The sequence below is a fragment of the Actinia tenebrosa genome, unplaced genomic scaffold, assembly GCF_029948245.1.
Source record: "Actinia tenebrosa isolate PJP-AT-01 unplaced genomic scaffold, QUT_ActTen_1.0 PGA_scaffold2__45_contigs__length_23673736, whole genome shotgun sequence".
In the NCBI taxonomy this organism is placed as follows: domain Eukaryota; kingdom Metazoa; phylum Cnidaria; class Anthozoa; order Actiniaria; family Actiniidae; genus Actinia; species Actinia tenebrosa.
Genome location: NW_028292579.1, coordinates 7,455,917 through 7,480,398, shown reverse-complemented (window position 1 = coordinate 7,480,398; position 24,482 = coordinate 7,455,917). Strand labels below are relative to the sequence as shown.

The following is a 24,482-nucleotide window of genomic DNA, read 5'->3' as shown; positions in this document are numbered from 1 at the left end:
AAAAAATGTTTGCACATGCTGTGTGCAGTTTTAATACATGCAGGGATTGGCAGAACACGAGATAAGGGTGTTAGGAGAAGCTCAACACATAGCAGAGTGCTCCTCAACACTTTTCGAGTGTCGTGCTGATTTCCAAGTGTTTTACGACTTTACACTACACAGCAAGCCTTTTTTTAAATTTCTTTTATAAAATTCAAATTAGAGTAGCTCAGCTGGTCATGAAGTACACATCAAGTGCCTCCATATTTTCTTAACTCTAAGATACTAGTGTTACATTTTTTATGTAGGAAAATAAGATCTCAATTTTTTTTTTTTCATAATAGATTTAGCATTGATGACAATTCTGGTGTGATCTCAAGTTCCTCAAAGCTGATCAAGGACACAAGATATCAACTGCAAGCTATTGCTAGAGATGGAGGTGAGAAACACTCGGGAGTGATACAGTTGGTTTCACAAAACTTCAGCTGCTTTAACTCCGAAGTTAGTTCCCAAGTTCTCCAAGTTGGTCCCAAACTTGCAAACTTTTTGTGAAATTGGTTTAATCAACTGTAACTTGCTTATGTCTAGAATTCAAATATTTACTGGAATTGCTTCTTTAAACCATATACTTTTTGAAAATTGTATTCCAAACGTACAGAGTCAAATTCCTTTTGTCGCAATAAAATTCACTTTGAAAATTGAATGTAATTTTTTATAATCTTTCATCATATTCAATATCATAACTGATCATCATTATTGTGTATTCCATTATCATCATCCTTAGCATTGCCATCAGCATCACCACTGTTACTATTGCTGTATCATCATCATCATCAGCACAATAAGTGTTTCCATCATAGTAAAATGTTCATCGTCGTCAATACTGCCAATATATGTCTCCAAAATCTGGTACTTGCTTCTTAGACATTATCATCATCATCATCACTGCCAATATACTTCCTATGCATCGATACTAATATATATTTTCACCTTTCTAGGGTCAAGACAGGCAAAAGTGACAGTATATGTTTCAGTCTATGATACTGTTGATACTCCTGTTAAATTCCAACAACCAAGCTACTCTGCCTCTATATTAGAGAATAAGCCCAAGAACACTGAAGTGGTCCAAGTGCAGGCAACAAAGTCAGGCTCGACCAGTGGCATCTCTTATGAGCTTGTTGGTGGATACAAAGAAGGGAATGTCGATATATTTCTCATTGAAAGTTCTTCTGGCAGAATAACCTTAAACTCTGACCTTGATCGTGAAAGGAAGTCTTCATATGAACTTGTTATTCGCGCAAAGCACACAGGCGGCAGGGTTGAGCTGGCCACTAATGTCAAATGTACAGTGACTGTGGAAGATATCAATGACATGCAACCTCAGTTTGTTTTTGACAGAGACCCCAAGACTTTCTCAGTAGATAATCATTCACCAGTTGACACTACCATAGCAACGGTAAGACTCATAAATGAGAGGCTTTATGTAATTGGGTACCCTGTGGCATATTACAGAAATTGAGCATTCAATATGACATGGATCTTCCATTGAAAGTCTTGGTGAAACAAAGATGGGAGGGCTGAAAGTAATCAAACAAGGGGGGGGAAAATGAAACAGGGACATTTGAAACTATCAAAATCTAGGGGCTAAGCTGTCCAAATCTCTTAAATTGAAGGAGACCCCCTCCTCCTGCCTACAATACAATACAGTGAGCTTGAGGGTGACCTATTAACCCCAGGAGCTATTTAACTTATGGTCTTGTGCCTTAATTAATAAAGATTTTGATCTTTTGATCATGACATAAATATTTACTTACCAAGAATTTTTGACTAATGCTTGTGCTGCTGAATTAATTCTTTAATTCTTGTATTAATTCTACATCCTAATACAGACATATATCCATGAAAATATCTTCCATTAATTCTTCCATAATGAGTATTGTGTTATTAAGCTAGTTGATAAGCTCGTTTGAATTAAACACCCTGCCTTTTTTTCCTGCTCTTCCACTCCCTCATCACTTACTTCCTCATCATTTGGCCTTTCCATAAACCGTAATTTAGTGAAAATCGTAATGTCTCCAAAATTGCTTCAATATTTTCATTAATTAATTTAATGACTTAGTTCATTGAAGGTTTTTATCTCATGTTTCATATCAGATACTGGCCATCGATTTGGATCAAGGTAATAATGGCAAAGTCTCGTACTCCATAGCCTCAGCGTCGTCTAGTACGCCATTCAAGATAGATTCATCTAAAGGAACACTGATGACAAAAGAAAAATTAAAGTAAGTGTTTAGTTGCGTATAAAATTGATCTAAGTCGCAAACTCAATGAGGAGCGTGAGAAGGTCTAAGAGGGACTTTTAAAAAGTCTAGGCTGGATTTTAAAAAGGCATGGAAAATGGGTTTATCCGTATCATGAGAAATGGTATTACTCAAACTTGGCAACCAACTTCTGATCTATATATGCTCGTTTTTTGTTTCACCTGAGTCGGCATTAAACAACCACCCAGACTAACTAACATACAAATAGAAAATTTCTACCTTTGTTTTTCTCACGATGCTTTTTTCTCGTTTGTAGCATCGTTTTCGGCAATCAAATAGCAAGCAAGTCCTTTTCGGTGGGCATCGTAGCAACCGACGGAGGTGGTAAAAGCACCAGCAAAACTGTCGTCGTGGATGTCATGAATGTCAACGAGCCACCAAAATTTCCCAAGAAAAGCTACAACAGTCCAGTCCAAGAAAACGCTAGAGTCGGAGATTCAGTCGTGTCAGTAAAGGCTACATACGCTGTTGCCGACGCCTTCTTGAAGTACAGTATCAAAAGTGGTAACAGAGATGATGCATTCTGTATAGATCGTAAAGGTAAAATCACCGTGGCTCGTCCGCTGGACAGAGAAAAAGTGCCTGCCTATATGCTTTCTGTCGGTGTTGCCCTTGGCAACGAAGAGGACTCTACGACGGTTTACGTTAACCTTACGGACATCAACGACGATTCTCCACAATTTGAAAAAGAGGTGTACTCGTTTTCCATTAAAGAAGATGCTGGTAAGTCGTGCGCCATACTTTGCCTTCATATTCAGAGTTTTTGAAAAAATTATAAACGTATGCGCCGCTCCCGTTATGTTATCTTATATCTTATGACACCACTACAAGATTCCTTTTCGTAGTTCCGGCTTTTATCATCCTATCTAAGACCAATATCTTACTACTCCTAAAGGCGCGATTACACGGAGCAATATTCTCTGCAACTTGTCTCGCTACAGCGTTGCCAAAAGTAGAAACGAATCCTACTTTTCGCAACAATTGCTGCAACTTGTCTTCCAACATTTTTAAAACTGCGCTGTAGGTTACACGTTGCAATGCTCCATACAACTTGTGTCGCAACGCCGTTGCGAGACAAGTTGCAAAGAAAATTGCTTGGTGTAATCGCGCCTTAAAGGTCCTAAAGAAGTTGAAACGTCGAAGAAGATTAATAATTTGATAGTAAAGATTCTCATGGTAGGCATGGTATCAAGACGTGATAATTAAATAGCTTACATGGAAACACAAAAGAAATGCCATCAAGAAAAAGTGTGATATTTTTGTGTTTAAATATTGGCCTCGCATTCAAGATCATTTTGAGAAGGGTCCATTGATTGTAGCAGAAGTGTTAGATCATTGATGTGCGTGAACTGAATTTTGATTATTCAATAATCATAAGATATTTTAAAGTTCAGCATGCCTTACATTGTGTCGTTTGTAGAGGAGCTACACTACAATGCACCATGTTTATTCGAAATCAAAAAAAAAAAAAAAAAAAATAGAATAATAGAAGGTAACGTATGGTATGATGACCTGATGATGACCTTATGGTGTTATGACCTTATGATGACCTTATGACATATGATGATCTCAGAAAACGTCTATATTTTTGTGTGGCTTTTGCTTTGTTAACGACTTTGTAAGAAACAAATCTTTTTGTACCTTTCAGCTCCGGGAACTTTTGTTGGAAAGGTTGTTGCGAAGGACCTCGATAGTGGTTCATTTGGTCGGATATCCTATAAATTACTATACAGTGTAGACGTAAAGTCACGAGAAAGGTTTCAAGTGGATGAAAACACTGGTGTCATAACCACTAAAGCATTCTCGCCCAACCCGAAGAACCTTCTTCCCCTGGACTACGAAGATATCATACAACATGTTCTCTTCATCAAAGCTGAGGATAACGGAGGCTCAAAGTTAAGCGGTAAGGATGTTAGAGGTTCTTGAAGTTTTCTTGTTGCCTAGTCTTTAGATAAGCGAAGCGTGCTGGGGTGCAATAGTACCATGTATATGATGAACAAAACTAACCTAGCCAGATATCTGTGAGTTAACCATACCCTGATTTTGATCAGCCCAGAGGTTTCGGGGTATCATACTTTACTATTATTAGACATCCTATTACCTGTTACCTATCCTCTTCGCGCCTCATGGCACATAGGGCCTTGCCCGAGCTCTCTTTCACCTTTCGCTGTTGGCCGCCATAGTCTGCACCTCGTCCCATGAACTCCAGCCTGCCTCTCTTCCTTCTTGCTCCACAGTCCGTCTCCACGTTGTCCTCGGTCTCCCCCTTCTTCTTTTTCCTTCTGGTGCCCAGGTCATTGCTACATTACAATCATTATCACGATTTTGTCTGAGAATATGGCCAACCATCTTCCATCTGCAAAATATTAATAGACATCGATTTTGGTAATATCAGTGTTTTGACTTAGGGGCAATTGACAATTGTAAGCCTGGAGAATCTTGGAGGTTGTATGTGTGTCTTGATTACTGGTTTCAGGCCGTAGAAATAGTTAGATTGATACTTTAAGGACTTATTTCCTCGACATGTTTTGACTTATCAGCAGCTGTTTGCATGTTAATTAATGGCCCCCAGTTAACTCCAGAAACAAATTCACGTGATTTATAGTAAGCAACAAAATTTGAATGTTGAACAAAAACTTGTTTTGCTAAGGCTAAACCACAAAGTGCCCCATTGTGTCCCTTTTAGAAAAGCCTTATTCTTTACAGGTTCAAATCTTTTGTGGATCTCGGCCCCTTGTTGAAAAAGTAATCTATTAAAAGTGCAACAATGCTCCACAATAGAATAAATAGTGAATTTAGGGGGGAAATGCGAGTCACGGTGGAGGGAGCAGATGTCTACTTAATTTGTCAAACTTAAAGGGAGGGAGGGTGGGAAGAGAACATAAATAAACTCATTTAAAATAAGTCAATGAGGTCACCATCCTGAAATGGTACACCTACTCGTGTGACCGTTGACTTATGACCGAGTATGCAACTATGCGTATGTTCTGCCTACTTTTATACTAATTGTTACGCATGGTTGCACATTGAATAGTATCAAATCGTTTTTCTTTATTTCACATCTTTTGGGAATATACGAATTTGACAAGAGCGCTCTATCAAAAAAAAAAAAGGCTCTTCAATGAATGTATTTATTAAATGCATATCCTATAGCTTTTGAAAACTTTCTTCTTATTTATTTTTTATTCTTGCAGCTATTACAGCGGCACACATCAGTGTGAAAGATGTTAACGACGAAAGTCCTACGTTTTCTGCAGCATCATACAGAGCTAAAGTTTCGCTGGACGCAAAGGTGAACGATTATGTTGTCCAGGTTACGGCAACCGATCTGGACAGTGGATCCAATGGCCAGAAGGTATACTCCATTGTCAGTGGCAATGAAGAGGGAGCTTTCGTTATAAATCGTGAAAACGGACTCATCTCCGTGGGAAAATCTTTAACTACTGTAGCTGCAGACAAGTTTACTCTAAAAGTGAAAGCCGAAGACCGGGGAACACCACCAAGAAGTAACAAAGTAGATGTGGAAATCAATGTATTCCTTCCCGATGGCCCCCCAAAGTTTGTAGTGTCCCCTGTTTATGTGAACGTCACCGAAGGAATTGCAGCCAATGAGCGTGTTGCCGTTGCTAAGGCTGCGACATCTGAGGCTCTTCAGTATGAAATCACATCTGGTAATACCAATGGAATGTTCAAGATCAACCCTTCCACGGGAGTGATTCTCACGACACGCATCTTAGATTACGAAGAAGCATCTAAATATCAGTTGGAGATAGAAGCCAGGGACACTCGAGATCGGCGTGCTCAAGTTGTTGTAATTTTATCAATACTAAATATCAATGACAATGCTCCTATGTTTCCCGGAGAGGTGCAAGGACAAATAGATAGAAAGGTGGCTGGTCCCTTGGCAAAGGGCGTGGTCGTCACACGACTTACAGCCATTGACAAGGATAAAGGAGACTTAATATCTTACAAACTGTCTCCAGCATCAGTCCTAGATAATTTCGAAATTGACAAAGACGGCCTACTGATTGCTAAGAATAACCTGGCGAACATCCCATCGACATATCGATTCAAGATTACAGCTAGTGATAACGGAAGTCCAAAACAAGTGCATACGGTAGATGTTCGTATGGTATTCGTCAATTATCGACCAAAACAGCAACCCGTACGGGCGCTAGTGCCAGAAAGCATTCCCGTGAATAGTGTCATCACACGAGTTCCAAAGTACTTTCCAAGTGGGGAGTTTTCTATCGTGTTTCCTGAGAAAACAAACTTTACTATTGATAACTCAGGTTACGTGCGAATCACAAGCCCGTTAGATTTTGAAAAGCAGGCATTCCATCTAATAACCGTACGAGAAAAACAGACGGCAGGAAAACTAACCAATGACTTGGATGTAGAAATAACAGTGCTAGACTTGAACGACAATGCTCCTTACTTTACAATGACATCTACCCTTGGCCGCGTGAACAAGAATTCACGAGCTGGTGCAAACGTGTTTCAGCTTAGTGCTCGTGATCAGGACAGCGCATCCAATGGTCTGATTGGATTCCAGCTCCTTCCTGGCGGAACCCCTTTTACTATCAACCCATTCTCCCGAAAAATTGAGGTTGGAAGAAGCTTAACGGCTACTAGATTTTATCCAAGGATCATTCCTTTTGATTATGGAACACCTCATGTAAATGGTAGTGCCGCCACAGTCGATGCTGAAACGTCTTTTACGCCACCCATTTTTTCCAAGACGAGCTACAAATTCAGCGTCTTTGAAAGAGCGCCCATTGGGAAAAGTATTGGTAATATTGATGCTAGAAGTGTTTCTGGAGCAAGGCTGAATTACACAATTAGGGAAGGAGACCCAAACGATAAATTCATTGTGAAAGACAACGGCGATGTGCTGGTAAACAGTCGTTTGGATTTTAAAAATCCCCCGACCACGTTTAACCTCAAAGTGCGAGCAACTGAACAAATTCCTAATGGGCTGTACGCAGTCATTGATGTACAAATTGATGTGGTTAATGCCAATGATTTCCATCCATACTTTGATAAACTTGTATACAAAGCAACTATAAGTGAATCCGTAGGCCTGGGAAGCGTCATTAAAACTGTCCAAGTTTACGATTGTGATTGTCCTTCCGGTTGCAAGTGCAAGCCTGGTTACATCAAGTTCTCATTAGAGCCTAAAGGCTCGTTTACCATTGACGAAGACACTGGCCAAATTTTGTTAGCACGGACTCTTGACTATGAAACGAGTAAAATGCATCTTCTTAAAGTGATGGCTACTGACAGTGGCCAGATAGTGTACAAAGCAGTTGCCTTCGTCGTAATAACAGTAACTAATGTCAATGATAATGCACCTGTCTTCAAGAAGAACGACTATGAATTCAGGATAACCGAAGATGCTGAAACTAACAAGCCCTTGGCGGCGGTTGTTGCTAAGGACAACGATGGCGACAAGGTTTCATTTTCGCTTGTCACTGGTGTTAGTAACTTCTTTGTTGATGTTGACAGCGGCGTCCTTCAACTTAGGACCTCTCTCCCTATGGGAAGCGATAAGACAGAGTACACCATCACTATCCGAGCAAAAGATCCTGATAACCGATTCAACGATGTGCGAGCTAGAATAAACATCGAGCACAAAAACACCAAAAGACCACGTTTTACCGTATGTCCTACCAATCCCATACAAGCGAAAGTTCAAGAAAATCTTCCAAAAGACCAGCTGATTACCAAAGTGGTTGCAGTTGATGACGATAAAGGTAGACATGGGGATATCGAATATTCCCTGGTTCCAGTCGGAGGACAGAACTTCTTCTCTATCAACAACCGCACAGGTGAACTCTTCACTACCACGAGCCTGGACAGAGAAAAACAAAAAACCTACACTGTAATTATTCGAGCTGAAGATGGGGGTCATGGAAAAATCCCTGAAGAACGATTACTAACTTACTGTTTCTTGCCCGTCGAGATTGTCGATGTGAACGACAACTTCCCTAAATTCATCACCCGTACTTACCATGGCAGTATCCAGAATAACAAGCCAGTAGGAACATCCGTTTTAACGGTTAGCGCTACGGATGATGATTTTGGTAGTAATGCCGAAGTGGTCTACTCCCTCAAGTCTTTCAGTGACAAATTTAGAATTGATTCTACAACAGGCGAGATTAAGACAAGTGCAGACTTAAATGGAATCGAGAGCAAGGAGTTTTTGACTGTTGTCGCATCAAACAAACAGGCCGTTCAGGGAAGCCCGTCTGACGATCGCGATAGAGAGACGACAGTTGAGATATACATATCTTCTAAGGTGCCTCCAGTATGTCAGAGTAACCCGTTTAGAGCTAGTATTGACGAAGCTTTGAAAACAGGTTCCAATGTTCTACAAGTACGAGCAACCACTAAAAGTGGAGCAAACATTCGGTACAGTCCTGTAAAAGCAAACATCGACGTGGATGAAAAGTTCAGCGTAAGCCCAAGCGGTTTAGTAACCACAGCGTCACAGCTGGACTACGAAATCCTCCCAGAAAACGATAAGAAATTCCGACTTCAAGTTCGAGCTCAGGAAGATGGTACCAACCTTTTCTCCACCTGCGATGTAGTTATTGAACTCAAAGACGTGAATGATGATAAACCAACATTCGATCTCGGTAGCTATGATGCAAGAGTGCTAGAAAATGCTCCTTCTGGGACAACAGTTATGAAATTGATAGCAAAAGATAGAGATCAAGGAGAGGCTGGCAAGGTATCTTACTACTTAAAACCTGATGATAATTCTCAGTTTTTCTCGATTGAATCAACGACTGGGATAATAACGACCAGGACATCTTTTGATCGAGAGAAAAAGGATAAATACAGCATTGTCGTGATAGCGAGCGACAATGGTGTTCCTCAGCTGTCTGAAGAAGTAACCGTCAGAATACTCGTGGTAGACGAGAATGACCAGTCTCCCAAGTTCAACCAAACACTATACATGGTCAGTGTGCCTGAGAATGCTCCGCTTGGAACCAGAATCCTTCAGCTGAATGCTATTGATCTTGACGTCGGAGACAACGCCCTAATAGAATTTTTTATCTCTGGTGGAGACAGCAGTGGTTTTTTTGCCGTGGAGACGCTTAGTTCCGGCGGCAATAGGTACGGGATATTGGTGGTTGATGCGAAGCTTGATTATGAAACCAAGAAGACATATTCCATCCAGGTTTCCGCAACGGATGGAAGAACCAGCGATCAGGCCACAGTTAATATAAACGTAAGTGTTTTATATCAGCGTAGAAACCGTTTTATTAGTTTTACTCAGGGCTGTGTGCGCACCAAATATTAAAAGACAAAAGAGAATGCAAAATGTAAAGCCATTACAACTTCTATTGAACGGCCGTCCTTGGGAGTTATTAAGGGGCCACTAAATAGAGGTTGGCATTATTACAAAAAGTATCTTTGGGACTTTGACACCTAGCGACTAAATCGAGATTGCAATGCAGACTATAGAGGTACCACTGTGGCTGTTTGCTTCTAGAGGGAAATACGGTTTCATAATCAAATACGGTGCCAGTGATGTATATCAAATGAATTATTATTACTTATTCTCTTTTAAGATTAAAAGAAAATTTGGCTAACCTCTCCTCTTAACCCTATTTTTGTAAAATTCATGCTTGGATTCATCGCCCAAAAGAAAGAAAGTCCTTTGTTCCTCCAAATGTCTAATATCTCTTTCTTATTGATGAAAATTGACTTTTGGATTCGAAAATGGGGCCGAGGGGAGATGCAAGCTATTCTTCTCTTAAAGAGTAGCTTCTAAGAATAAAATGGAAGCCATGAGTTTGACTTACATGCAAAACCCTTTACCATATTATGATGCTCACTCAGTTTTATAAAGCATCTTATTATTTTAAAATTCTTAGGTATTGGATGTCGACGATGTAGCCCCAACTTTCCGGGAACCGATGTATGAAAGGAGCATCGAAGAAGGCAGTCCAGCTGGGGTAACTGTCATTAGGTTGACCGCAACTGATGTTGATACCCCCTCCATCTCTTATAGTCTTGGATCCCGAGCCGAAAACTATTTCACAATTACTACTGAATATGAGAGCGGAACAAATTCGTATGTGGGAGTCATCAAAACGGGTAACAAGAAACTCGACCGAGAAGATTCGCCTATCAAAATGTTCACAGTCTTTGCAAGTGACAGAATCCGTCAGGGGCAAACAGAAGTAAAAATAAACTTGACCGATATCAACGATCGGAGCCCAAGTTTTCCCAGTGATCAGGTTTATATTGGGTATGTAAAGGAAAACATGCCTCCAGGGACTAGTGTGATGTATGTGCAGGCTGTAGATGATGATGATCCTTTCTCTGGCGGGAACGCTAAGATCAAGTATGATCTCAAAAACAATGCCGGCAGTAAGTTCAACATTGATCCCGATACTGGTCTTATAAAGACAACAGTGACGTTTAGCCGAGATAACCAGCCCACATCGTACGTTGTGACAGTAAGAGCCACAGATCAAGGCAGCAAAAACCAACTAACGTCTACAAAGGATGCTACAATATACATCGAAGATGCTAATGACAAAAAGCCTGCGTTCACAAACACTATATTCAGAGGTACGGTGCCCGAGAATGCACCCCCAGGGTACAGGGTTACGGCTGTTAGTGCAACGGACAGTGACACCGGTCCTAACGCTGAGCTAGAATTTGTAGTAACTTATGGTAATGAACCTCTCGCGTTTTACCTTAATCCTTTCAATGGAACGGTATATGTCTCTGGGATTATTGACTATGAAGTTAAAAAATCCTATAATCTTACTGTTACTGTGGCAGACCGAGGAATGCCCCCTTTGAAAGCTGATAAACCGGCGTACGTGCTCATCACAGTCACCGACACTAATGACAATGCCCCAGTATTTGCTCCTAACCAGTATAACAAAACAATAAGTGAAGGTGTGCCAACAGGAACTGTGGTTCTTAAAGTGACCGCCACGGATAAGGATAGTGGGACCAACGCTAAAATGGACTTCACTATCACTAAAGGTAACAAAGATGACCTCTTCACGATCACACCTGATCCAAAGGATCCTAATGTTGGCCTTGTGGTTACTCGACTGCCGTTAGACCGCGAAAAGATTCCTATTCATCACCTGGAAATCACAGCTACTGACAGTGGTGGGCTTAAAGATACAGCAGACGTATGGCTGACTCTTGACGATGTCAACGATAATGGGCCGTGGTTCCAGCCACCTTTCTTTGTTGGCAAAGTCAAAGAGAATCTTGATGCAGCACAGTTTGTCACTCTGCTCAGCGCGTACGATCCTGATTCTCCAACCAACGGCGGTCCGTTTACGTATTCCTTAGTAAATGGCACACTTAACAACAACTTTAGACTTGTGGAGCCTGCGACATACAAAAACGCAACGTCCATCGTTAACTCCTATGGTATCTTTGATCGAGAAGTTACACCTACTTGGAAGGTTGGAGTAGTTGCAGAGGACAGTGGCAAGCCCAAAAAGACAAATTTTACCTATTTGTACGTAGATATAATGGACGATAACGACAACGAACCTTTTGATGGATCAATGCTGATCATATTGAATGCATACAAAGGAGAATTCATAGGAGGTCCAATTGGTAAACCCTATTACAAAGATGCTGATTATGACGGTGATGTGAATACTTACACCTTGAACAGCCAGTCCCCTGGTACCTACTTCAAAGTAGATCCAAACAGCGGCAATATCACTGCTGATCCAAAGATCCCTGTGGGTGAATACAACCTTGATATTAAGGTCACTGAGTCCTCAAGCGCCAGCAGTCCTCGCAGGAACGCTGTCAACTTTCCAAAGACTGTAACCTCGTCAGTGAAGGTCTTGGTTCGCAGAATCGACCCCGTTGCTGTCAACCATAGTGTCGCACTTCAGTTTACTGACATGAGAAAAGTTGGCTACTTTGTTGGCGATTATTATGACCCTGTAGTTTCTGTTATACGTGATACTTTAGAGGTTCCAAAAGACAAGATTGAAGTGTTTAGTGTTCAAAAGGCAACGGACAGGCTGCTTTCTGTGAATGCACAGTTTGCAGTCAAGGATGGAGATTCTTACATGAAGCCAAAGGATGTAATCGACAAGCTTACTGCTAGAAAATCTAGATTTGAGACACTAGGTGAGTCCAATTCGTAGTCTCTTCATTTATAATTGCCTTTTTGCTTTTTCTTCCTTCTTTACTTTCTTTTCCCCCATTGTTGTTGCCATTTGTTAGTTTATTTGTTTGTTTGTCTCTTGTTTCTTTCCCATCCTCCCTTCTCCAACCTTCCATTGCTTGTTTGTTTTCTTTCTTCCCTCCTTCCTTCCTTTCTTTCTCCCCTCCCTCCATTCCCTCTCTTTCTACTTGTTTTTGTTCGTTCCTTCCCGTCTATCCTTATTCGTTTCTTTCATTTTTCATTGCCACTGCATTGCATTTTAAATTTATTATTAAGTCATAAAGATGCTTCTCTCCACCTAGGTTTAAATGTAGGAGAAATTGGTATAGATAAGTGCGCAAGGGAAAAGGAAGATGTTGGAAAGTGCGTCAACGTCGTAGAAACCTCTTCTGCGTACCACGTAGCAAGTGGCGATTATGGAAAAGTGCCTCCGCCGGATTCAGTCACAAGCATCGTATCTATGGACGTGGTCCTTAAAGACAAATATGAATCAATCATTACACCGCAGGGTAATTGTTCCTACAGCAATCCTTGTCTTCACGGTGGGACGTGTCACGATTCTGTCCCGTATGGCTACATGATCTGCGAGTGCCCGCGTGAATACCATGGGCCACGGTGTGAACAGACAACAAGGAGTTTCTATGGCAATTCCTATATCTGGCTACCGAAATTATCAGCGTATGATATTGGTGAAATTAGCTTTGAATTTATGACGCAGAACAAAGATGGATTAATGCTCTACCAAGGACCATTAACAAAGGGTAAGTAAACTAACAACGTCACTGTGTGGCTCCAGGAAAATATAAACTTTATAGCCTTTAAAGATTCAGGTATCTTTAACAACAAACTTTCCGGATGGACGTTTGAACGCATCCTTCAAAATCGCAGAGCGCAAATTGGCTAACCATTAGTTACAATTAAGTCCGAAGTCTCCAGTTTCGAGATCTATGTTGATAAGGGTTAGCCTCGACATTGTTCAGAATATTCACGTGTTTCAATGAAGATCCGTGAAATTACAAAATATTTGTATTGTTGAAGTTGTTTCTTCTTTACTTTACCGTTGCTATTTGTGAATATTTAGACACTGATACGAGGCTAATCTCAGTAAATGAGTCTGTATTCAAGGAACAAGGCGGTAATTGGGATGGATCTTATGAATATGAACGTCTAATGAAGAGCATTTGCCATAATGTCTTTAAATATTTGTCACAGAGGGAAACAACGGAATTAAAGATTTTATGGCTGTACTTCTGCGTGATGGTCGTGTCATGGTCATGATTTCCCTTGGCTCGAATGCTATTACAATCAACATGACCAAAGGACCCCGACTGGATGATAAAGAATGGCACACCGTTCAGATCAAACGGGATTTATTCGACAGAAAGGTGAATGGAAAATATTCTCGTATGACAGAACTTTGTCCTTGAGTTACAAGTATTTCAAATCTTGCTTTCTGGTTCAATTTTATCCCACTCTTGACACCATGTATTAAGTTCGTAGTCTCCAATGAAAAAAACATTTTGTTGACTACTAAAATGTATGTCTTAAGGTTTACAAGGTTTTTTTATTTCCACTTACAACAATATAAAATAATACATGGAATACATAAGGGTAAATTATAAGGTGGTAGAGTGCAGGAATACAACCCAAGATAATCAAGTGACGCAATATGTGCAGATTTCCTCTGGATTCACTTGATGACTTTTCTTAAACCAGTGCATTGATCTAACACAAAAGCGCTCAGTTGAAGCTGCATAGTAGCTTAAACTGATAACTATTTAGTTCGTGCCCTGCAGCCTTGTTTAAATGCTTTATGATTGACCATCGGGCCACCGAAGAGAATCCATTGACGCTAAAGCCTTGTGCTGGCAAAAATTGACTTCAGTTTTCTACGAATGTCGGAAAGATGTATAGTTTTTTGTCAACCAATATTTACTTTGATTTACCGTCACAACTACTTAGCCTGTACTCTCTATGTGAACGATAATGGTCTGTGTTTTGATTGCCATTACGCTAACGTTTTCATTTATCCTTTGTCCCCTTAGATGGTTCGGGTTATCATCGACAAGTGCGAGAAGGCCTCAATCGTTGAGGAAAACGGATTGGTGATTGAGAATCGAGATACCTGTGAAGTGACTCAACGAGTACTTGGAAGAAAAACGTAAGTATTTCAGCATTCCTAATGTGTCCTTGAAGTCTCATATGAAACTTGGTAGCTCAGTGGTTAGAGCATGGCACTGGAATCGCCAGGGCACGGGTTCAAATCTCGTTCAAGACTCAGAATTGTTTCTGAGTCTTTCAATTTGCAGCTGCAAAAGTTGCTTCATATACTGCGAGGATCGGCTCAATATGATTCAACATTCCTTGTCATAATAAGACATATAGATCTTGCCAAGATACTGTATGTCATATGTCCCGCATATCATTCAATCAATCAATCATGAACTTTATTTAAAGAGGGTGACGTATTAACCCAGTGAGCTATCTAACTTACGGCCCTCAAAATATGGAGGCATTTGGTCGCAAAAGGGCAAGGGATACTGCTGCCCCTTCACCAAGGACTACAAAGAAACAAGAGCTTCTTTCTTAGAGATTATATAGCACATTTAAATAGATCTAATGGCTTATACTTAATGAAATATCACCCCAGCTGACCTAGTTGAGTTTACGTAAAGTGCCGGATTTTCTTAGTTTGTATATGAAATTATTCTGTGGGTTTCATTCATATGACAATTGATTTCTTAGGTATTTGAATGGATTTGGTCCTCTTCAAATCGGAGGTGCATCCACAGACTTGTCGTTCCTTGGCATACCCACACAGGGATTCGATGGATGCATTAGGAACATCATCGATATATACACCATGTACGACTTAAAGTATCCTCTCAGGGTTGTTAATGCCCCAGAAGGTTGCCAGCCTGCACCCAAATGTGCTGATAAGTGTAATGGGCATGGCTATTGTGAACCAGGTCTCACGAAGAGTATCTGCGTTTGTGACATTGGATACAGTGGAAGTACTTGCGGTGATCGTAAGTACAGTAGACCATATTATTAAAATGCAATATAGGGCTTATTCACGTGTCATTCCTCCTAGTATTCACCATTTTCCATTGGTTCACTGGTCGAACACAAAGCGCTCAAGCCAGGCGCCAAGGTACTTTCAAAGGATTATTTAAATTTGAACCCTGCAACCTCGACTGAATGCTTTGTGTTTGACCAGTGAACCGATGTATGGGTATTGGTGAATCATTTCTATGTTTAGCGGTCGTTCATGAAAAGACAGAGAAATCTTATTCTTAAGAGATAGAGCAGGCAAACGAATATAGTTTAGTCAATATTAGTAAGCTTCTATGGCACGGTCATAGAATTCAGGCTGATAATTGTTTCTTATGTTATTTATCTTGAAAAATCCGTGGAATGCTTCATACAATGACTGCACGTCTAAATCATCATTACCATCACCATCACCGTTACCTTATCCATTGCCATTAGCATTACCACCACAACCACCACTACAATAATCACTTTCACCATTACCATCATCAACTTCTTTTTCACTTCACTACCATCACTTCCATTATCACTATCATTATAACAGTCACATAGCTATCATTGACATCACTTTCACTATCATTACTATCACATTAGACAACTTCAGCTGGGCGTATGTTTTGCCCATTTCAGACCACTTGTTATTCCCTTGAGTATCATGTCTTTGTTTGGATGGACATGAAAAAAAGGATCCTATGACAAGTGGTCTGAAATAGGAAACGCTCAAGCTAAAGAGGTCTATTACAACCATCACAATCAAACTGGATTCTAAAAGGCATTATAAAATAACTGTTCTAAATTTCGCGTTCCTATTGGTTGGGAGCACGTGCTTTATGAGAGCGCACAGTACGCTCGCTTACTTTCAGTTTCGTCATTCTTGTAATTTGTATTTTATAAAAGAAATTCAAAAACTCATGAATAATTAATGAGCATTTGAACCAATTGGATCGACCATACACGTCACGTGCATGGACCTTTATACCCCAAAGTCCTCTTCATTAGTATTCTTTATAAAAAGAATACTAATGGGGCTTTATATGAAGTCTCATCCTTATTGGTATTCTTTATATAAAGAATACTAATATGGACAACCTTATCAGAATAAAGGTGCATCCAAGTTTAGATGAAGACTTAGTGCCTCATCAATGTCAGTCTCACGTACGATCATCGACGACACATGAATTATCGTCGTCTAGCCCCTGTCTTGATCGGCATTTTGTCTTCAACTTGTGGGAGCCTTTTTTGCACTTACTGCGCATGGCAGTGACGTACAAAACTCACTGCGCTTGACATTGCTGTACCAACGACTATCAAAGTATAAAAGTTAATGTTCACAAGGTATATGGTCGCTCTATTTCAACCAAAGGTTTGTGAATTATACTTAAAGTTTTTGAAGCCGTTTAATATACTCGCAGATCGTGTTATCGGGTCTAAAACCCGATAAAACACTCCTGCTCGTTTATTAAACACTACTTAAAAACACTTGCTTGCTGTGCTGTGTGGAGTTATAAAGCACTTGGGGTATGGCAGATCACTCGAGAAGTGACGCGTCGTGCTTCTCTTAACACTTCTCTCGTGTTCTACCAACCCCCGCGTGCTTTATTATTGCGCACAGCACGCGCGCACGTTTTTTATTTCTTCAAAAGCGCATTGCATCTCTGTTCTTTGCTACAACAAAAGCTCAGGGTTTCAAGATATGATTCATTTTTAACAATTTCTTTTTTCTTTTTTTTTTTGTTTATATGTAACAGGAAGCCCAGCCAGTTTCTATCTACCAAACAGTTTCTCTCAGTTCCTACTGAATACTATGCGTGCCAAGCGTGACTTGATCCCTCCTCCAGAGTCCCTCACCAATGAGTTTTACACAAACATTGCATTGAAAGTAAGAGTAGATCCTGATGCTAAGGACTGCGTGCTCTTCCTTTCGTCAAACTCCCTTGGTACAGAGTTTAATCGAGTTGATGTAAGTACTTGAGTTCTACCGAAAATGTTTAAAAGTTTAAGCGTCACTAATAGTGTTAAAATAATTAAATGAATTAACTAAATAGGATTTAACAGAGTGTCTCTTTGTCCACTGGCTTTAGAAGACGATTTTCGCGAAAACCGAGGAAAACTGGTCATTAAAAGTTCTTGTTCGTTGAATACCTTCTCTCTAATTCTACCTAATTCTTAATTCAATCTGGCTAGCTTTCACGAAGTTATTTTACTACATGACACAAATCATGAAATTCAAATCTTTTAGTGTCAAATCTCTTAAAGGGCACTATATCCCTGAAACAAGGGGTTTACTGCGGTTTTCCATTTTCTGCGAACTCAGACATTACAATGGCTTTTTGTGAAATGGGTTTTTCTCTGCCGCCAGTCAAGAACATAAAAGGTACCGACTGATCATTTTTGATTGACGGCAGTGAAAAAGCAGATCTCAGCGTGCAGCTCGCAAATACCGAGTTTGCAGGAAATAGAAAACCGCAGTAAATGAAGTTATTTATCGAAAAAAATACGTTGCAGGAGTGACTCTGATTTTTTGGGAAGGAGGGGGGAGGAAGGGGGGGGGGGGGCAAAATTGGAATATTTGTATTCCACGTAGTTTCTTTGCCAGCCTTTATCATATTTCATTCTTTTTTCTTTTTATTTAATTGAAATAAGTATTGAAAATCCCTCATCTTTTTTCCTCAATGGCAGATCAAGAACCGTGTCATCCGTTACATTTTCCGTCTTGGAGATCGCATGAAAATCCTCACTATCCCTCAATTTAACATCACCGATGGAAAATACCATACCGTTGTAATCAAACGTGAAGGTAACTACGCGTCAATGCAAGTTGATTATCAAGGATTTGTAGCTGGAAACACCGGTGGTGTTCACAAACTCCTCAACATGGGCGGTGGCAGCTTCTTCACTGGAGGTCTCCCCAACATCACCGAAGTACGAGTTATTGAAGCTATAATCCTAAGCGGTGGCAATGCTATTCTACGTACAGCCGATGGAAGGGTGTTGGCTAGCGGAATCGGTAGTGGTAGCGGTGGCACCTCATTTGGATCGGGAATGGCGTCCAGTCTGATCACCGTTTTGTCTAATGGCCAACTTGCTGTAAACGATGTCATTGATTCGCAGGCTATTTTTGCAAGCGGGGCAGGCGTTCGTGGTGTTGCTATTGAGAGTTTTGAACAGGGAAAGACCTCTATAGAGGTGAGTGATTAGTCATGAGTAATTTCTCAGTATCGCGCTGCTAATGAATCTTCTCACCAGCCTTTGTAAAGTGTAAGCACTACCCTATTTGCTTAATCATCCATGTACATGGATGCTGCACGGATGCTATCGATATACGGCAATTTTGGTCTCTTGGGATTTTTACCAACTGGGCCCCGGTTGTACGAAGGGTGGAGAGCATTATCCCATAGATAAATCCTTATCCAGTAAATTTATCCAGTGGATAAGGATTTATCCATCGGATAGCGCTATCCACCCTTCGTACAACCGGGACATGAATGGAAAGTTTTAGTCAAATGACAATTGGCAATTGAACATGCATGGAAGGGAGATTTTATCCTCCACTGAAGGATGATAAGATCAATGATTTTTAGTTAGATGATTGATTCCAAGAAATTGGGAGTGAAAAGATATTTTACAGCTCTACAGGATTTAAGAAAAACACAATTTACTAGACTAAAGAAACGGCGTTCATACTAAATGATCTCTCCTAGATTTTTACTTGTGTGGATGGATAAGAATTGGGCAATTGAAATTCCAATGAGTTCAGTTTCCCATTGAAAACTGTTTTCATAGCTGTGTTACAGAGCGAAAGAAAAACCTAGATTTCTATTTTGAAGAAACTGCGTCCATTTTAAATTATATCTAGTTATTATTTGACTGTTTCGTATGGACTGTTTTGTACCTGTACTTATGAACTGTATTCTGCCTACCCAGGTTCTGAATGGACGAACAAATGGCAAGTTCGGCACCGCTATAGGTGCACAGGGCGTGTCAATAAAAAACAAATACATCAACTCCGGTTCTTATGAGGGCGGTGTTCCCATGTATGATATAAACGGTAAAGAGATCTCGACCTATGGCAGTGGTATCAAATGGGCTGTCCCAAGTGGTGGAATACAGACAGGAGCCGGAGCCGGCGCCGGAGGTTCATCGGGAGCAGCTCACGTCATCGGAGACTTTGAGGGTTGTACCGCAGCGAATCGCTTCAATGGTGTTGACCTCGAAAAAGACAAGTCTATTGATGTACGTCGCCAGAATGTTGTTGATGGATGCCCGTGTGAGCCTGGGTTCTGTCTCCATGGTGGCACGTGTGTGTTTGCTGATCCACAATACTGTATTTGTCCACCTGGGTGGGGTGGTGTACGCTGTGAGACGATTGTTACTAAGCCTAACCCAGGTAAGCTTTTTTTTCTTTCTATCTTTCTATCTATCCAAGAGAACATGAACTAAGAGAAGGAATCCTTCCTATATAGCCTTGTAACCATTATGTGCACAGTTTGATGCTATTTTTAGCTTGGAGATATTTTGAGCGAAGAACCTGATTGTTTGATTTTTTTAGGGTAGGCGGCTTCTAGTCTTGCAGTAAACAAAAGCCTGTGTTTTTGTCGCTTTTCGTGTCCTAAAACGAGGCATTAAAGGAAGCATGATTATCGCGCGGGCATGGTAACGAGTTAAAAATAGTATCTATGATTCTAAAAATAGCATCAAAGTGTGCACATGATGGGGCACGGGGATCCCTTCTCTTAGTTCATTTTCTCTTGATCTATATCATTGGTTGCGGTCAAGTTAGAATAATCTTTGAATTATCCATTACTGATATTGCAATTTTTTTCTTTGTGATTAAAAGGTCAAAGACCCGGCAGCAGATGGCAGAATCCTGCTGTCATTGCTATGGTCTTAGTGGTATTATTAGCTGTTATGATTATCATGCTAGCCGTCTTACTTAAACGCCGTCAACCTCCACCTGTCGTCCCTGTGGCTCTAGAGGATGGCCACGTGCATGACAACATTCGTCCATACCATGATGAAGGTGCAGGTGAAGAAGACAACTTTGGGTACGATATTACTCAGTTAATGAAGTACACCTATGTAGAAGGGGGCGGAGGTGCTGGCGGTTATGGTGCTGGTGGAGGTGGCGGTGGCGGTGGCGGTATGGGATACGGTGCTGGTGGTGGCATGGGATATGGAGCAGGAGGTGGAAGAGGCAACGGCTTTGGAGCAGGAGAAGAATCAATAACAATAGCCGAAGACAAGCCCTTACTGCAAGGCGCCTTCAATGGAAATGGTCAGCAGTTTGGCGTGACCACCATCACGAGAAAACGTGTCATCAACCCAGATAGTATGGACGTTGGGAATTTTATCGAACAGCGAGTGCACGATGCCAATGGAGAATACTTCATCGCGCATGACTCTCTGCACATGTATCGATACGAAGGTGATGATTCAGATGTGGATGACCTCAGTGAGATAGGTGACAGTGATAATGAAGAGGACGAGGATAATCAAAGCTATCAGTTCCTTAACGAATGGGGTCACAAATTTGAATCCCTGAATCGCATATACAACCTAGATTAATTTATTAGGTATAGGTATTCGTTCTCGTTCCATTTTTCATTTATGTTCAGATAGTCGTCTGAATATCGTTTTCGAAAAAAAATGCCTTTAACCATAGTCATTGAACTGTAAAACAAAAAGAGAAATGCATACCAAATCCAAAACGTTCAATGAGTTCACCCAGCTTTCGAGCCAGATTCGTATGACTATAAATCCCTTAGAACACAGCAAAATGTATTCTAGCATTCTGATTTGATTAACACTACACCAAAGCTTGCTTAGATGATTGGTTAATTCATCAATGAGCATGGCGTAGTTTTTCACAGTCGTACGAAATATTTTCCCAGTGCGCGCCACTAACACTAAATGCAAACGATATCCATTCTATCGACTATATTTATAGGTATAGATTTTCTAAGTAGACTTGAATTGCTCTCCCTTTAAGGTGGTATTCCGCTATAAAAAAGTAAAAACGTCTAAGCGCACTAACTGCAAATGCTGGAGCGTATTCCATTCACTCATTATTCCTTGTGATTACAAGTTCTTAATTTGCAATTATTTTTTCTTTTTTTGTCCGACGCTATTTTTGTGTTTCTAGTTTTGAAAAAAATATGCTAAAATCATAAATAGACAATATGTTATTTTTCTTCATTCGACTCAGTTGAGAAGATTATTTCGCGCTTACGCCAAAAAACAATTGTAGAAAAACGAAATCCAAGAAAAACCGCTTAAGATAAGTTATATTTCTTTCTAGGATTTCCATTCTCGTATTTATTTAGTATTTTTATAGTTTGAAAAAGATGAGATCTAAAGATTTCATTCATTTCGCACGAGCACCAATATTCGCATCCTTTTCAAGAAAACGTGTTATAGTATATGAGATTAAAGTTAACTTCCTATCTTTCAAAGATACGCAGCTTCTTTGGCCTCATGACCAAAGTAATATTTTCTGTAGGCTTTACATGAATCAAATAGTGTGACAATTTAGATAGACGCAATATGTCTAGGATAGATAAGATCACGTGACTGATATCAAGCACGTGGTGTTATCGCGTTAGAGCGGTGATTGTCTTCGAGAATGTTCCACAAAAACGACTCCAGGTGTTATTTATATTAAGATTACTAGATTAGAATCCAGGAGGTTTGTCGAAATAACACTTATTGTATCTCGGTTCTGTCAAGATAGAGGGCTGACTGTCTCGCACTTGTACTATCAGTGACTCCAATGAAGTTAAAAACAGTCCACGGCGAACGCTAGCTTGGACTAAATTGATGTAAAAATAGTCTTGTGGAGTATTTTGTATAGATTTTTTGTGATTGCTATATATTAAACAGAATAGTTTTAGTAAAAATCGATTGTGTTATTTTTGATTTTTGTGGGTTTTTGATTGTATTTGTATGCTATTTCATCTTTCACTTATATGATTCTCCAAGTCGGCCACAAGGCAACATTTTGAAGTGTTATTTGAGAGAGAGATTTCATCATTTATCCTCTACGCTGGAGGGTTAGTTTTTAGTGTCTCCGGTTTTCTCCTTCTATCAATAATGTCCTTATGATTTATTTACAAGATTCGCGTATACGTAACAAGCAAAGAAAGAAAAAGCAAACAAAGGAATCATTACATCGTGCAAGTGGCAGGCAGTATTCATAGAGACAAGTTCCAATAAAATGGGGCCCCAATTTTCAAATTGGATGTGCGATTTCAATAGACGATGATCGAATCACGCGTCACTCTTTAAAATCATTGCTAACCCCTCATTCCCCAAAAAACTATCCCCGCTTATCATACTATTAGACACAATTCGCAGATTAAGAATTCTTTAGCTTCAAATTTGGAAAATCAGTAATTCTTCTGGCTTCTGATCGGTTTACACTAAAGTAGAAGCTATTTATAAAACGGTGTACCGTACTGTACTCAATCCCAAACATACGACTAGTCATGGTTCCATATGAGGTGTATGCAGAACTAGAGCTTCTATTACTTTTCTACACCCATTTGTAATCAACATTTGCTTCCCTTGATATCAGACCGATAGACCTGATACATCCTAGACCTGATACATTCCAGTCACCGGTTGCTTAAACAGTACCTCGCCCAGTCAAACTTCCTAAAGGTATACCAAAAGGGTGTTGTAGTATTCGATCTTTCAAAAGATTTTCATACGCAATATGGTCCCATCTTATCAGTATATCTTGGGTATATCTTGCATTGGAATCTTAGCGAATGATTGGGCGTTGACCGCCAACGAGGTTGTATTTCATTACAGTGCGACCACTCTAATCAGGGTCACCCAAACAAATTTGAAAGCAAATTCACAAATCATGTTTTTGATGCTGAACATAACAGGATGGTGACGAATTCTGGAATGTTCACTCCTGATCATACACATGTATAACGAAAAACCCAAACTTTTATAGGGAAAATGTTCAAATTTGTACATACATATTCTATTATTTAAATACCCAATCGTGATTGGATAATTTGTCTGGGTGGTGGCGTTGGTTGGTACAGTCGCACTGTAAAGATACCAGTCTTTTAAGGGACAGCACTTTTCCTAGCTAGTAGACTGGTGTTCAAAACGCTTAGACGCATGCCGCGCACGAGGCTTCATCTTATTAAGACTAGAAGTCTGCTAGCGAGACTTTTGGCTCGTTTTTTGGGATTGGATTAATGATTATTAAATACCTCGTGGTTTTGTTATTCATTATCTGCTCGTTTGTTTCCTGGCCTTTTAGCGTGATCCCAAATCAGTTGTACTCTAGTATTCTTAGTCGGAATGCGTTCCTCCCATTTTTGAGTTATCGACCAACGTTGTCCGCCTTTGTCTGGTTCTGTTCCTCGCGTTAAAATCTTCCGATATTTCCTTACTGACAGCCTTTTAGCAGAGTCTTTCATTGTACATCAATCCGTTTTCATTTCAGACTCCAATCCCATTACATCAAGAAATATGAAGAGTTTGAAGGCAAGTGATTGTAAAAAGCATCAAGACAATCGTATTATGATGCATTTCTAAAGAACTTCCTTATTATTGTATTAAGAGAGAATTCTCTTCGTATTCAAGCAGTGAGCGCCAAAAACTATTTTCTTGAAGAAAGGCTGTTGTGCGAAGTTAAAATCTCGTTATTCAGAAAGTTTAACTTGTTTGGAAGTGGAGATGACCGATGAAATTGTTAACCCAAAGCAAAAATTTGAATCGAAACTGAGGTTTAGGCGTTCATTTGCTTATTTCCCATAATTTCTATAACAAAGCCTGACAAAGCTACATTCTAACACAAATACAACAAAATATCTTTGTACAATTGAAAATACCGCTTCAAACAGGCATTTTATCATAGTACATCAGTTTCAAACTGTTTAAAAAAGGTTTTGAGTGTTAACCCAAAACGAAAATTGGGATCAAAA

At 40.1% G+C, this 24,482-nt stretch overlaps 1 protein-coding gene across 1 annotated transcript in view; it reads left to right on the top strand.

Annotated features, from left to right (window-relative positions):
* LOC116305706 (protocadherin-like protein) overlaps positions 1–22,430 on the top strand; it is a 28,215-nt gene extending 5,785 nt beyond the window's left edge. The window contains exons 3-17 of the mRNA XM_031715670.2: positions 324–418; positions 978–1,435; positions 2,134–2,261; positions 2,557–3,023; positions 3,949–4,203; positions 5,495–9,540; positions 10,190–12,443; positions 12,783–13,241; positions 13,693–13,865; positions 14,526–14,641; positions 15,226–15,509; positions 17,283–17,494; positions 18,214–18,720; positions 19,459–19,921; positions 20,372–22,430. Of these exons, the coding sequence (XP_031571530.2) occupies positions 324–418; positions 978–1,435; positions 2,134–2,261; positions 2,557–3,023; positions 3,949–4,203; positions 5,495–9,540; positions 10,190–12,443; positions 12,783–13,241; positions 13,693–13,865; positions 14,526–14,641; positions 15,226–15,509; positions 17,283–17,494; positions 18,214–18,720; positions 19,459–19,921; positions 20,372–21,099 (10,645 nt within the window). The 3' untranslated portion in view covers positions 21,100–22,430. The remainder of the gene's footprint in view (positions 1–323; positions 419–977; positions 1,436–2,133; positions 2,262–2,556; positions 3,024–3,948; positions 4,204–5,494; positions 9,541–10,189; positions 12,444–12,782; positions 13,242–13,692; positions 13,866–14,525; positions 14,642–15,225; positions 15,510–17,282; positions 17,495–18,213; positions 18,721–19,458; positions 19,922–20,371) is intronic.
* The last annotated feature ends 2,052 nt before the right edge of the window (positions 22,431–24,482 follow it).